The sequence below is a fragment of the Drosophila kikkawai genome, chromosome 2L (genome assembly GCF_030179895.1).
Source record: "Drosophila kikkawai strain 14028-0561.14 chromosome 2L, DkikHiC1v2, whole genome shotgun sequence".
Taxonomy (NCBI): Eukaryota; Metazoa; Arthropoda; class Insecta; order Diptera; family Drosophilidae; genus Drosophila; species Drosophila kikkawai.
In genome coordinates, this window is record NC_091728.1 from 8820987 (window position 1) to 8831955 (window position 10969).

General features: G+C 45.6%; 3 protein-coding genes and 1 long non-coding RNA gene across 5 annotated transcripts; 3 read left to right on the plus strand and 1 right to left on the minus strand.

Annotated features, from left to right (window-relative positions):
* The first annotated feature begins 382 nt into the window (after positions 1-382).
* On the plus strand, positions 383-5460 carry LOC108074823 (probable multidrug resistance-associated protein lethal(2)03659). Its single transcript, XM_017167021.3, has 6 exons — positions 383-768; positions 949-1203; positions 1282-1435; positions 1500-3304; positions 3357-4566; positions 4629-5460. Exons 1-6 carry the CDS (start codon positions 698-700, stop codon positions 5067-5069), a joined length of 3936 nt encoding a protein of 1311 aa, XP_017022510.1. The 5' UTR covers positions 383-697; the 3' UTR covers positions 5070-5460.
* RpL30 (ribosomal protein L30) lies at positions 5445-6367 on the minus strand. Its single transcript, XM_017167022.3, has 3 exons — positions 6344-6367; positions 6093-6280; positions 5445-5654 (listed from the first exon to the last, which is right to left on the minus strand). Exons 2-3 carry the CDS (start codon positions 6257-6259, stop codon positions 5486-5488), a joined length of 336 nt encoding a protein of 111 aa, XP_017022511.1. The 5' UTR covers positions 6260-6280; positions 6344-6367; the 3' UTR covers positions 5445-5485.
* On the plus strand, positions 5611-7826 carry LOC108074787 (uncharacterized). Of its 2 annotated transcripts, none has more exons than XR_011444623.1 (2): positions 5611-5702; positions 7285-7826. It is a non-coding gene; the product is annotated as an uncharacterized lncRNA (long non-coding RNA). The 2 variants fall into 2 exon arrangements; XR_001770701.1 differs by lacking the exon at positions 5611-5702 and adding an exon at positions 7186-7228.
* Positions 7827-10033: 2207 nt separating this feature from the next.
* Positions 10034-10396, plus strand: robl37BC. The gene is given in 1 exon segment (XM_017166944.1): positions 10034-10396. A coding segment is annotated over 1 exon segment (363 nt).
* The last annotated feature ends 573 nt before the right edge of the window (positions 10397-10969 follow it).

Here is a 10969-nt window from a genome sequence, read left to right on the forward strand (position 1 = left end):
GCATAGTACAACTGTGGGAACATTGAGGTGCTCTTTTAGGTTCATAGATACATTTTATGTATCTTTACATTTTATGTATCTAACACGGTGCAAATGAGAATTCCAACTAAAAAGTCAGCACTTAAAAATTATAATTTCATATAAATAATAAGTTGGCAATAGACTCTTAAATTAAGTATAGAGACTCGAAGCACTTACACGATAACTTATCTTATCAGTGAAAGGTCCACCCTAATGCGCTCGATGTAATGTAATATGTGTGTATGAATGTATCTAACGCCCGTACATACGCATCCGTATTGGCGTCAGCCGGTCGAACAGCTGATTCCGGGCTCGGCGTCGACGACGGCCTTTGGTTTGGAGGCATGGAGTGGAATCGTTTCGCGACAACGAACAGAATGATTGGAAAAGCGGGGCGTCGTGGACGCTCAAGTGATTTGTTTTTGCGCATCTGGCGAGTGGAAAGTTTTTCGATTTATTTTGGCTTCTGTCGCGTTGTGAAATCCTGATGCTGTATTGGATCAACTGCGTCTGTTAATTAGATTGCCCTGTGAAGCCATCGATTTGTACTTGTGGTGAAATTGTGATGAAATACTGGAGCTTAAGCCGGAGTAGTGACAATAGCATATGATAAGCACCGACCGCTTGTTAAATTATTTATGAAAACCCCCAAAAGTGCTCGACCATTTGCATAATCATGTTGCAGGCCAACAAGTTGCCGCCCAATCCGCGCGAGTCGGCAGGTATTTTATCCTCGCTAATGTTCTGGTACGCACTATGCTCCTCTTACTACATCCTATCACACGCTATAAGAACCATAAGTGACACCTGCCGCGTTGAGAACTGATATCCGAAGACAACTGTTATCGGACACCATATTGTTCGTAGCATAAATAACAATTGCTGACCATTGCGAAATCGATTTACATAAGACCTCTTTTCTTCCAGCTTTGCCCTGCCCATACTGTTCAAGGGCCGCAAGCAAACGCTCCAGCCCACGGATCTGTACAATGCCCTGGATGAGCACCGGGCGGAGAGCCTGGGCGATGAGTTCTATCGCGCCTGGGAGGACGAGGTGGCGCTGTGCCGCCGGAAAGCTGGCACCAAGCGGGAGCCAAGTGTCTTGCGGGTCATCGGACGTGTCTTTGGCTGGCAGCTCCTGCTCTCTGGAATTATCATCGCCGCCCTGGAGCTGGGCACTAGGTGAGCCTCGGATTTTATCAGCCGATAAGGAATTAACAATTTGTAATCATTTAATTTATGTTTTTAATTCCGTTACAGGGCCACGGTGCCGCTTCTTCTGGCCGGGCTGATATCGGAGTTTAGTGCCCATGGAAATGGCAACAGCTACCCCGCCCAGATCTATGCCGTGCTCCTGATAGCATGCATCCTGGCCAGCGTACTTCTCACGCACCCCTATATGATGGGCATGATGGTAAGGATTTAATAACTTTAGTAGTTTCCCCCCAGCTTTACTTAAACAATTTTATTCCTTTCAGCACTTGGCCATGAAGATGCGGGTGGCGGTGAGCAGCGCCATTTATCGCAAGGCCCTGCGCCTGAGCCGCACTTCGCTTGGGGATACCACCACTGGCCAGGTCGTGAACCTGCTCTCCAACGACTTGAATCGCTTCGATCGCGCCCTGATCCACTTCCATTTCCTGTGGCTGGGACCCCTTGAGCTTCTGATCGCCGCCTACTTTCTGTACCAGCAGATCGGAGCGGCCTCCTTCTACGGAATCGGCATCCTGCTTCTTTATTTGCCATTGCAAACGTATCTCAGCCGAGTGACGTCCAAACTGCGTATGCAAACGGCTCTGCGAACGGACCAGCGGGTGCGCATGATGAACGAGATCATCTCCGGCATCCAGGTAATCAAGATGTACACCTGGGAGCGCCCCTTCGGCCGATTGATCGAGCAGTTGCGCCGCAGCGAGATGAGCTCCATACGGCAGGTGAATCTACTGCGCGGCGTGTTGCTTTCCTTTGAGATTACCCTCGGACGCATAGCCATCTTTGTGAGCTTGCTGGGATTCGTCCTGATGGGCGGGGAACTGACGGCGGAAAGGGCCTTCTGCGTCACCGCGTTCTACAACATACTGCGGCGGACTGTGAGCAAGTTCTTTCCCAGCGGAATGTCCCAGTTTGCCGAGCTCTTGGTCTCCATGCGTCGTATCAAAAACTTTATGATGCGCGACGAGGCAAACATAATGGACCTTTCCTACGAAGCGGATGAGAAGCCAGAGGAGGAACAGCATCTGCTGTCGGGAAAAGAGAAGCCCACTAAGAACGCCATTGGAAATGGCTTGGGGTCAGATGTCCTGGTGGAAATAAAAGAACTCAGGGCGCGCTGGAGTCAGGATTTGCACGAGCCCGTGTTGGACAACATCAGCATGAGGCTGCGACGAGGCCAACTGGTGGCCGTGATCGGACCCGTCGGCTCTGGCAAGTCCAGCCTTGTCCAGGCCATCTTGGGAGAACTGCCGCCCGAAGCTGGCGGCGTCCATGTCCACGGCAGGTACTCCTATGCCTCCCAGGAGCCTTGGCTCTTCAATGCATCGGTGCGTGAGAACATCCTGTTCGGTTTGCCCATGGACAAGCAACGCTATCGCACCGTGCTGAAAAAGTGCGCCCTGGAGCGCGACTTGGAACTACTGCAAGGCGATGGCACTGTGGTGGGCGAGCGTGGAGCTTCGCTATCCGGTGGTCAGCGGGCCAGGATCAGCTTGGCCCGAGCTGTATACCGCAAAGCGGATGTCTACCTGCTGGACGATCCGCTAAGCGCCGTGGACACCCATGTGGGACGACATCTCTTCGACGAGTGCATGCGCGGCTTCCTCGCCGACAAGTTGGTGGTGTTGGTGACCCATCAGCTGCAGTTCTTGGAGCACGCCGACCTCATTGTGATCATGGACAAGGGCAAGGTGTTAGCCAGTGGCACCTACGAGGAAATGCTGAAGAGCGGCCAGGACTTTGCCCAGCTGCTGGCAGAAAGTACTGCAAATGGCGGTGGCGACGAGGCGGAAGAGAAGTCGCCCGTTTACTCCCGTCAGTGCAGCAGCCAGAGCACTGTAAGCGGAGGCAGTAGCTCCTCATCGCTGGATACCCTGGGGGACAAGGATGCGAAACAGAAGCCGAGCTCAGCGCCGGTGCAGGAGTCTCGCAGTGGCGGTAAAATTGGCTTGGCGATGTACAAGAAATATTTTGGCGCCGGTTGCAGCATCGTGGTCTTCGCCCTGCTGGTGTTCCTGTGTGCTGGCACTCAACTCCTGGCCTCCGGCGGGGATTACTTCCTTTCCTACTGGTGGGTACTACATTTACTTGGCGAAATATCTACTTTATTATTTTTATTGCAGGGTTAAAAACAACTCGTCTTCGTCATCCGCGGATATTTATTGCTTTGCTGCCATTAATGTGGGTCTGGTTATCTGCGCCCTGCTGCGCACTCTGCTGTTCTTCAACATGACCATGCACTCCTCCACCGAGTTGCACAACACCATGTTCCAGGGCGTGTCCCGCACAGCTCTGTACTTCTTTCACACAAATCCCTCGGGACGGATCCTCAACAGGTTCGCCATGGACCTGGGCCAGGTCGATGAGGTGCTGCCCGCCGTGATGCTGGACTGCATACAGATTTTCCTTACACTGACTGGCATCATTTGCGTGCTGTGCCTCACCAATCCCTGGTACTTCTTCAACACGCTCGCCATGGTGCTGGCCTTTTATTACTGGCGGGACTTCTATCTGAAGACTTCGCGGGATGTGAAGCGTTTGGAGGCGGTAGCTCGGTCGCCGATGTACTCTCACTTCAGTGCCACTCTCTCCGGGCTGCCGACAATCCGTGCGATGGGTGCCCAGCGGACGCTGACCCGGCAATACGACAACTACCAGGATCTCCACAGCTCCGGCTACTACACGTTCGTCTCGACCAGCAGGGCCTTCGGCTATTACCTGGACCTCTTCTGCGTGGCGTACGTGATCTCGGTGATCCTAAACAGTTTCTTCAATCCGCCACTGCACAATCCCGGCCAAATTGGACTGGCCATCACCCAGGCATTGGGAATGACCGGAATGGTGCAGTGGGGCATGCGTCAGTCTGCCGAGTTGGAGAATTCGATGACCTCGGTGGAGCGAGTGCTCGAGTACAAGAACCTGGAGTCCGAGGGAGACTACACATCGCCGCCTGAGAAGCAACCACCAAAGAGTTGGCCAGAAGAGGGCCAACTGACAGCCAGGGATTTGAGCTTGAGATATGCGCCTGATCCCGAATCGGATTGCGTGCTCAGGGGCCTGAACTTCACAATCAATCCCAGAGAGAAAGTGGGCATTGTGGGACGCACGGGGGCGGGAAAATCGTCTCTGATTAATGCCCTCTTCCGGCTGTCCTACAACAATGGATCCATAATCATCGACCAGAGGGACACCAATGAGATGGGACTCCACGATCTACGCAGCAAGATCTCGATTATTCCCCAGGAACCCGTGCTCTTCTCCGGCACCATGCGCTATAACTTGGATCCTTTTGAGCAGTATCCGGATGAGAAGCTCTGGCAAGCTCTAGAAGAGGTAAATTACAGATTGATTCCTAAGGGTTTTTATGATTTACCCTTACTTATAATATTTTACAGGTTCACCTCAAGGAGGAGATCTCCGAGTTACCTACAGGCCTGCAGAGCAGTATTTCCGAGGGCGGAGCAAACTTTAGTGTGGGTCAACGCCAGTTGGTCTGCTTGGCACGAGCCATTCTGCGCGAGAACCGCATCCTGGTAATGGATGAGGCCACGGCCAATGTGGATCCCCAGACGGATGGCCTTATCCAGGCCACCATTCGGAACAAGTTCAAGGAGTGTACTGTGCTGACGATAGCCCATCGTCTGAACACGATCATGGACTCCGACAAGGTGCTGGTCATGGACGCTGGACGAGTTGTGGAGTTCGGCTCGCCATACGAACTTCTAACGGAGTCGAGCACCAAAGTCTTCCATGGAATGGTCATGCAGACGGGAAAGTCTAGCTTTGATCATCTGCTGAAAGTGGCTCAGGATGCGAGTTTGAAAAAGAATGAGTAGGAGAGGGGATGGTTTTACTAAATTCAGGCCCAGAAAAGACATTTAAATCTGGAAATTTTATAACAATGAAAATTGGAAATTTATATGGAAATGGCTTGCCAATATAAAAATTGTACTTAAAAAGAAATCAGGAATATGAAACTTTTGAGCATGACAATAAATATATACTTAACTTTTCTGACGCGAGTTTTAAACGATTTAGTGAGAGGTAAGCAGATATGAAGGACTTAATAGTGTGGATGCTATAGTTCTCGCCTCAATTAAAATTTATTCCCAAATACCCAGCTATTTGAACTATTCCCAGAAGCACGTTTTAATGTTTAAAAATAAATTCTTATAATTACTATAAATAAAAAGGTCAGATTATTCCAAAAATATCTTGTCAAACACAGCTTTATTGTGAATAGGCGTTTAAATTAAGCCGACTCCAGCGAGCGGATGATATCCGAATCTCCAGGATCGGTAATGGACAGCGTGCACACACGGAAGTATTTACCGCAGGCAGTGCCGAGCTCGATGTTGGTGCCGCTGTAGTGCTGGACCTCAGTCTTGGCCAGCATGGCGTAGTACTCAATCTCAGACTTCCTGCAATGGACAAGAAATAGTTATATTAGCAACCAGACCTTAACATTGGTAAGACACTGTTCTGTTAGTTTTTGGCATCAGAAAGAGTCTCTAGTAATAAAAAGGATTCGTCAAGGCATTCGGAATCAAAGGATCATCATGACATGTGCAACATTTACAGGCACACAAGAGAGAGTTCTTACCCCCAAGCATCCAACGTCGTTGCCGGAACCATGTGGAGATGCAGGTAACACAGAGAGTGCCTCGCGTCCGGGGAACACTCTCTGCTAGCTGCTGCTTGCGCTGGCCGAGATTGAATGTACTACTCCATAGTTTCCATCATTGACTTATTATGGGAATCATACTTCTCAGTCAGCTTTAAGCAAGACTCCATATGGTTCCAGCAAAAACGGCATCTTGGGCGCAATGGAAATCTACTTCTCAGTAGCACGAGCTCACCTCAAAGCGGGCGTGTTGCTGGCGATGAGCACCAGCTTGGCCTTGCCCTGGCGCAGGGTCTTCAGGGTCTGCTTGTAGCCCAGGCAGTATTTGCCGGACTTCATCACCAGCGCGAGACGGGCGTTGGTGCTCTCCAGAGCCTTCTTTTGCTTCTTGGGGGCAACCATGATGATAGCTTTGGGCAGAAACTACAGAAACGAAAAAATTAGCTAAGTAATGTCGGCGGATGGCACAAAAAAAAACACACCCACCTTCGTCGGCTGAAATTTTTAAAAGAAAGAGACAGCACCGGAAGCACGCCGAGTTGAGCTGTCAAACAATCGATAATAGTGCTGGCAAAACATCGGAGCACTATCGATACTATCGATGTTCCCTATAAAATGTTCCCTATACATATAAGATTACACAACCACAAAATAAAATGTTGATTTTTTGTTACCAAAGTAATTTATATAATTTAACATATATTTAAAAAAAAAAAACGATACTATCGATAGTTGAAAACATAATTTTTTGCCAGCTCTATTCGATAAGCTATCGATTATAGTAACGATTGCCTAGTTTTGACAGCTATTCGTTGAGGGCTGGGTTATGCTAAGGCGGGAAATTTGAAAAACAAGTTAAAAATAATGATTTTAAATTCAAACATCTACTTCTTTTCTTGTGACATTATATAATATATTCGAATAACTTTGCTTGTACTTGAAGGACTTGATCCACCTCAGGGTCAATATCAATGTATAAATATATGTAAGAAATTCCTAGAAAACGTCCATTAAGAGCTGTGCTGATAAGAAATAACCTCTGTGGACCTCAACTTTTCTCTGAAAAATATATGAGTCTGGTTGGTATTTTACTAAAAATAACATCGAAAATACATAAATAATTTCAACAGAAAATTTATAATATTTAAAACCGATGCCGAAAACGATAAAATTGGCTGTAATTCATTTTTCAACAAAACCGGGTACAAAGAATTCAATTTAAAAATAATGCAATGCAACTTAAATATTGGTTTTTGGTAATTTAATATTTTAAGAGCATTCAAAGTTCGAATCCATTTTTTTCCATAATTTTTCTATATAAAGCTTGGCTCGCTTTAAATTTCGCTTATTCCTAGCAGAATGAAGTTACTTGTAAGTCAATAATAGAGTGTAAAATAAATTAAAGACATAATTAAGATGTTCCTCAGTTCTCACAGATTATACTACTCTCTGTGCTGGTCACCGTCTTGGCTGGCACCCATATTCCTACTAATACCCATAACCACCATCAAGGAGCGTCGAGCCATATAGAAGCTAATCGACACGAGTGCAGATGGATAAAAGACAAATATAAGTGCATATATCAAACTTGTACGGTTTCGTTAGACGGTAAAAAAAGCTGCACGACAAGGGAAGGTCCGCCTACTGCAGAGATCATAGCTAATTCCCAGAGCCAGCTACGCTCCAGCCGTTACCAATGCAGATGGATTGACGGCAGACTAAAATGCAGGTACCAAAATTGTACATTATCTGTGGACGGTAAAAGAAACTGCACTACCAGGGAAGGTCCACCACCTGCAGACATAGATCAGGAACGTTTCGCAGCTCATACAACAAAAACCAAATGCAACTGGAAGGCCGACAATCTAATATGCACCATCGAACGCTGCACTATTTATCCCAATGGCAAAAAGAGTTGCTCAACGACAACGTCATAAACTAAATAAAGAAATTTTAGTTTTTGAAAGGATTTTAAAATAGATTATTATACCCTTGCAGGGTATTATAATTTCAGTCAGAAGTTTGCAACGCAGTGAAGGAGACGTTTTCGACCCTATAAAGTATATATATTCTTGATCAGCATCAACAGGGGAATCTTTCTAGATATGTCAGGAAGAAATCGATTTTTTGGCCATTTTTGCAAAATTTTATAAGGGGTTACATCATTAAAATGTTTGATTTTGATCAAAAATTGAATTTTCAAAATTTTTAAATGAAGTATGCAGATTTATTAACTATAGAAAATCTTGCACAGAACAGTTTTCCGATTTAAAATTAATGCTCTTTTGGCCGAGTTATGATATTTTTAATTTTAAAAAAAATCAAGAAGTTTTTTAATATAAAAAATCAGATTTTATAATACAAAATAATATTTTTCTAAGTCAAGGAATCATTTCCGACCCCATAAACCATATATATTCTTGATCAGCATTAACATGCGAGTCTTTCTAGACATGTCCGAAAGAAATCGATTTTTTGGCCATTTTTGCGAAATTTGATAAGGGATAACATCATTAAAATTAGCAAAAATGACCAAAAATTTTGATTTTTTAAAATTTTAAATTTGGTATGCAGTTTTTTTAAATGAATAAAAACTAACACAAAACTGTTTTCCGAATCGAAATAAATGCATTTTTGGCTTAGTTATGATATATTTTAATTGTTACCTGCAAGGGTATACAAACTTTGGCTGGCCAAAGTTAGCTTTCTTTCTTGTTAAAATTGTATTTAAAAATATTTAGAAATTTCTTAATCTTAAAAACAATACATATGTTCAGTAGTAGACACATGGCCGCTTATGAAATGATCCAAATTTTAACAAATCAAGAACCAGAATATACTTTTCCTGGATACGTCCTTTAAAAATTTTCTATACATCAGGTTTTTGGGATATTCCATCTTCAAAGTGCTAAAAAAAAGTTTTTTGTACTTTTCAGGTGCTGTATCTTCAATAAGATATTTTTACGATCGTTACGCTATCGTAAAGTACTGTTCTGACTTCAAAATAAGATTTAGGCAAATAAGATTTTAACAATTGTTTAGATAAAAATAAAAAATATTGAAGTTATAGCAGTTTATAGCTTCCTTATTAAAATATTCCTAAATTCGTGCGTGGAAAAAAACCCTGACGCTGTGCCTTTGCAAGCCTTGGATAGCGTTGTGCCAAGCTTTTACGTCGAATTATTGAATAAATAGTTCCGCACGGCGAAGGGGTCGACAGCGTCAAATGAATTATACAACGCCATAGGGCGGGGCTAGTCCGGACCCGGATCCGGCTGTTCAGCCGTGCCCGGAGCCAGAGCCAAATCCGGAGTCAGAGTCAGACGCAGGCCAGCACGTGACACCCCACATGGCCCACAGTCATAAAGTTCCACCAGTATTCGTCCTGAGCTCATCATCGGCTTCGTAGCGTGCGTGCGCACTTGACTCGACTCGCCTCGATTCCAGACAATCTGTGGCCTAGCCCGGCTTATAAATGATGCACAGTGGTGCGGTGGGCGGATGATGGCAGCTGGCTGATGGGCGCTGGGTGTTCGAGTGGAGTGAACTCGTCAGTTCGGGACTTCAACGCTTCGATTGTCGGGCTGTAATTCAACGCCATTTACGTGATTCTCACTCCGATGTCGTCGCCAGTCGTCGTCGCCGCATGCTGCCAGAAATGATTGCTCCCCTGCATTACCGTCATGGCATCGCGGGTGGTGGCGCCTCGTCTGGCTTCCCCTTCCTGCCCCGCCCTGTTATTCCGTTATTGTCCTCCCCTGCGACGCGTGCTGCAGCACGGATAACGTCCAACCTTTGACACACAGCTCGCAAATTCTTCTGGTGGCAGGCAGGCAGGCAACTGTGACTGACAGACGAACTTGTCCTTGCCAATAGCCACGGGTAGATCTGGATTTGCTGGGCAAAAATAAGTGTATGCCTCGAATAGAGTTAGAACTGATGATGTGGAGTGGTTGCTTAGTGACCTTTTCCTGTAAGATAAAAGACTTAATTAAGGGCTTGACTCAAAGCATTTCCCTGAGTTGAGAATTCTCATGAGAAAGCCGAGATGTATATTCAAATAATTTAACTTAAATCAAGATTGAAATGAAACTATTTTGATACCGATGCTCTAAAAGGGCACACTGGGTTCGACCATCTAAAAATTCCTTATTTCCACCACCCTCAAAAGCGACAATGGCAATGAACCAAGTGCCGGCAACCTTCGATCGGCCAGTGCAACTCCCGGGCGTGCTGGCCACCATTCTGGTCGACGGAAAACGTACACCCGTGCGGACTTCCTTGAACCATACGAACACCCAGAGGTATTCCCACAGAATAAACTCTCTGGTGACGATGGTACGCAGATTGGTGCAGGAAATGTAACCAACGGATGACCTTACCTATATAAGGCTGCGCACACAGAAGCAAGAGGAGATGGTGGCCACCGAAAATCAGCATACGATCATCATCATATAGGACAACAAGGAGCTGCATGTGTCCCGTCGGAACAGTATCACCCAGGCTCAAAGTTCGGCTATGCCAACGCCTAATAACTAGCAAGCTAAGGAAAAGGAGCAACGCAACGCAGTGCGCAATGCACGTCATGCGGGCCGCATAAAAAAGGACATAAACAAGCCGTGCCAGCCGAGGGCTCCCCGGAGTAGTCCTTGCACGGACGAGCTCACAAATCCCAAGCACTGAACTGAAATCGTGAATCGAGGAGTAGAGGAGTCGCTACCAAAAGCTCAGCCAAAATAAAATCCACATCCACGCGGGGCAAATTGTGTGTGTTTACTCTGGCCAAAGGTGTAGTGGATTTTGGCATGAGCTTGGGAAATATAGATCATTGGATTTGGCAGTTATTTTTCGAATGTTATAATGCGTTGAAAGAAATTTATATTGATCAGGTGTCAGGTGTTTAACTCTTTGTAGATTTTTTCACAGCTATAATTCTAATCCTGTATTTCAGGTAGAATTTCCAAAGGAGTTTATATGCTTTTAGTTATTTTACTTTAAAAAAAATCTGAATTTATTGAATTAGCACCTTACACATTCTTTGAACTTAATTAGAGTCCCTTCCCCAAAAAGTAGACCTCCAAGTTGAAGGTACACTGATAAAAAAAATAAAAT

Coding starts and splice junctions, on each gene's coding strand:
- RpL30 (XM_017167022.3), bottom strand. CDS start 6,259: ATGGTTGCCCCCAAGAAGCAAAAGAAGGCTCTGGAGAGCACCAACGCC. Junction 5,655..6,092: donor AGCAACACGCCCGCTTTGAG/GTGAGCTCGTGC, acceptor TGTCCATTGCAG/GAAGTCTGAGATTGAGTACT.
- LOC108074823 (XM_017167021.3), top strand. CDS start 698: ATGTTGCAGGCCAACAAGTTGCCGCCCAATCCGCGCGAGTCGGCAGGT. Junction 769..948: donor TTATCCTCGCTAATGTTCTG/GTACGCACTATG, acceptor CTTTTCTTCCAG/CTTTGCCCTGCCCATACTGT. Junction 1,204..1,281: donor GCCCTGGAGCTGGGCACTAG/GTGAGCCTCGGA, acceptor ATTCCGTTACAG/GGCCACGGTGCCGCTTCTTC.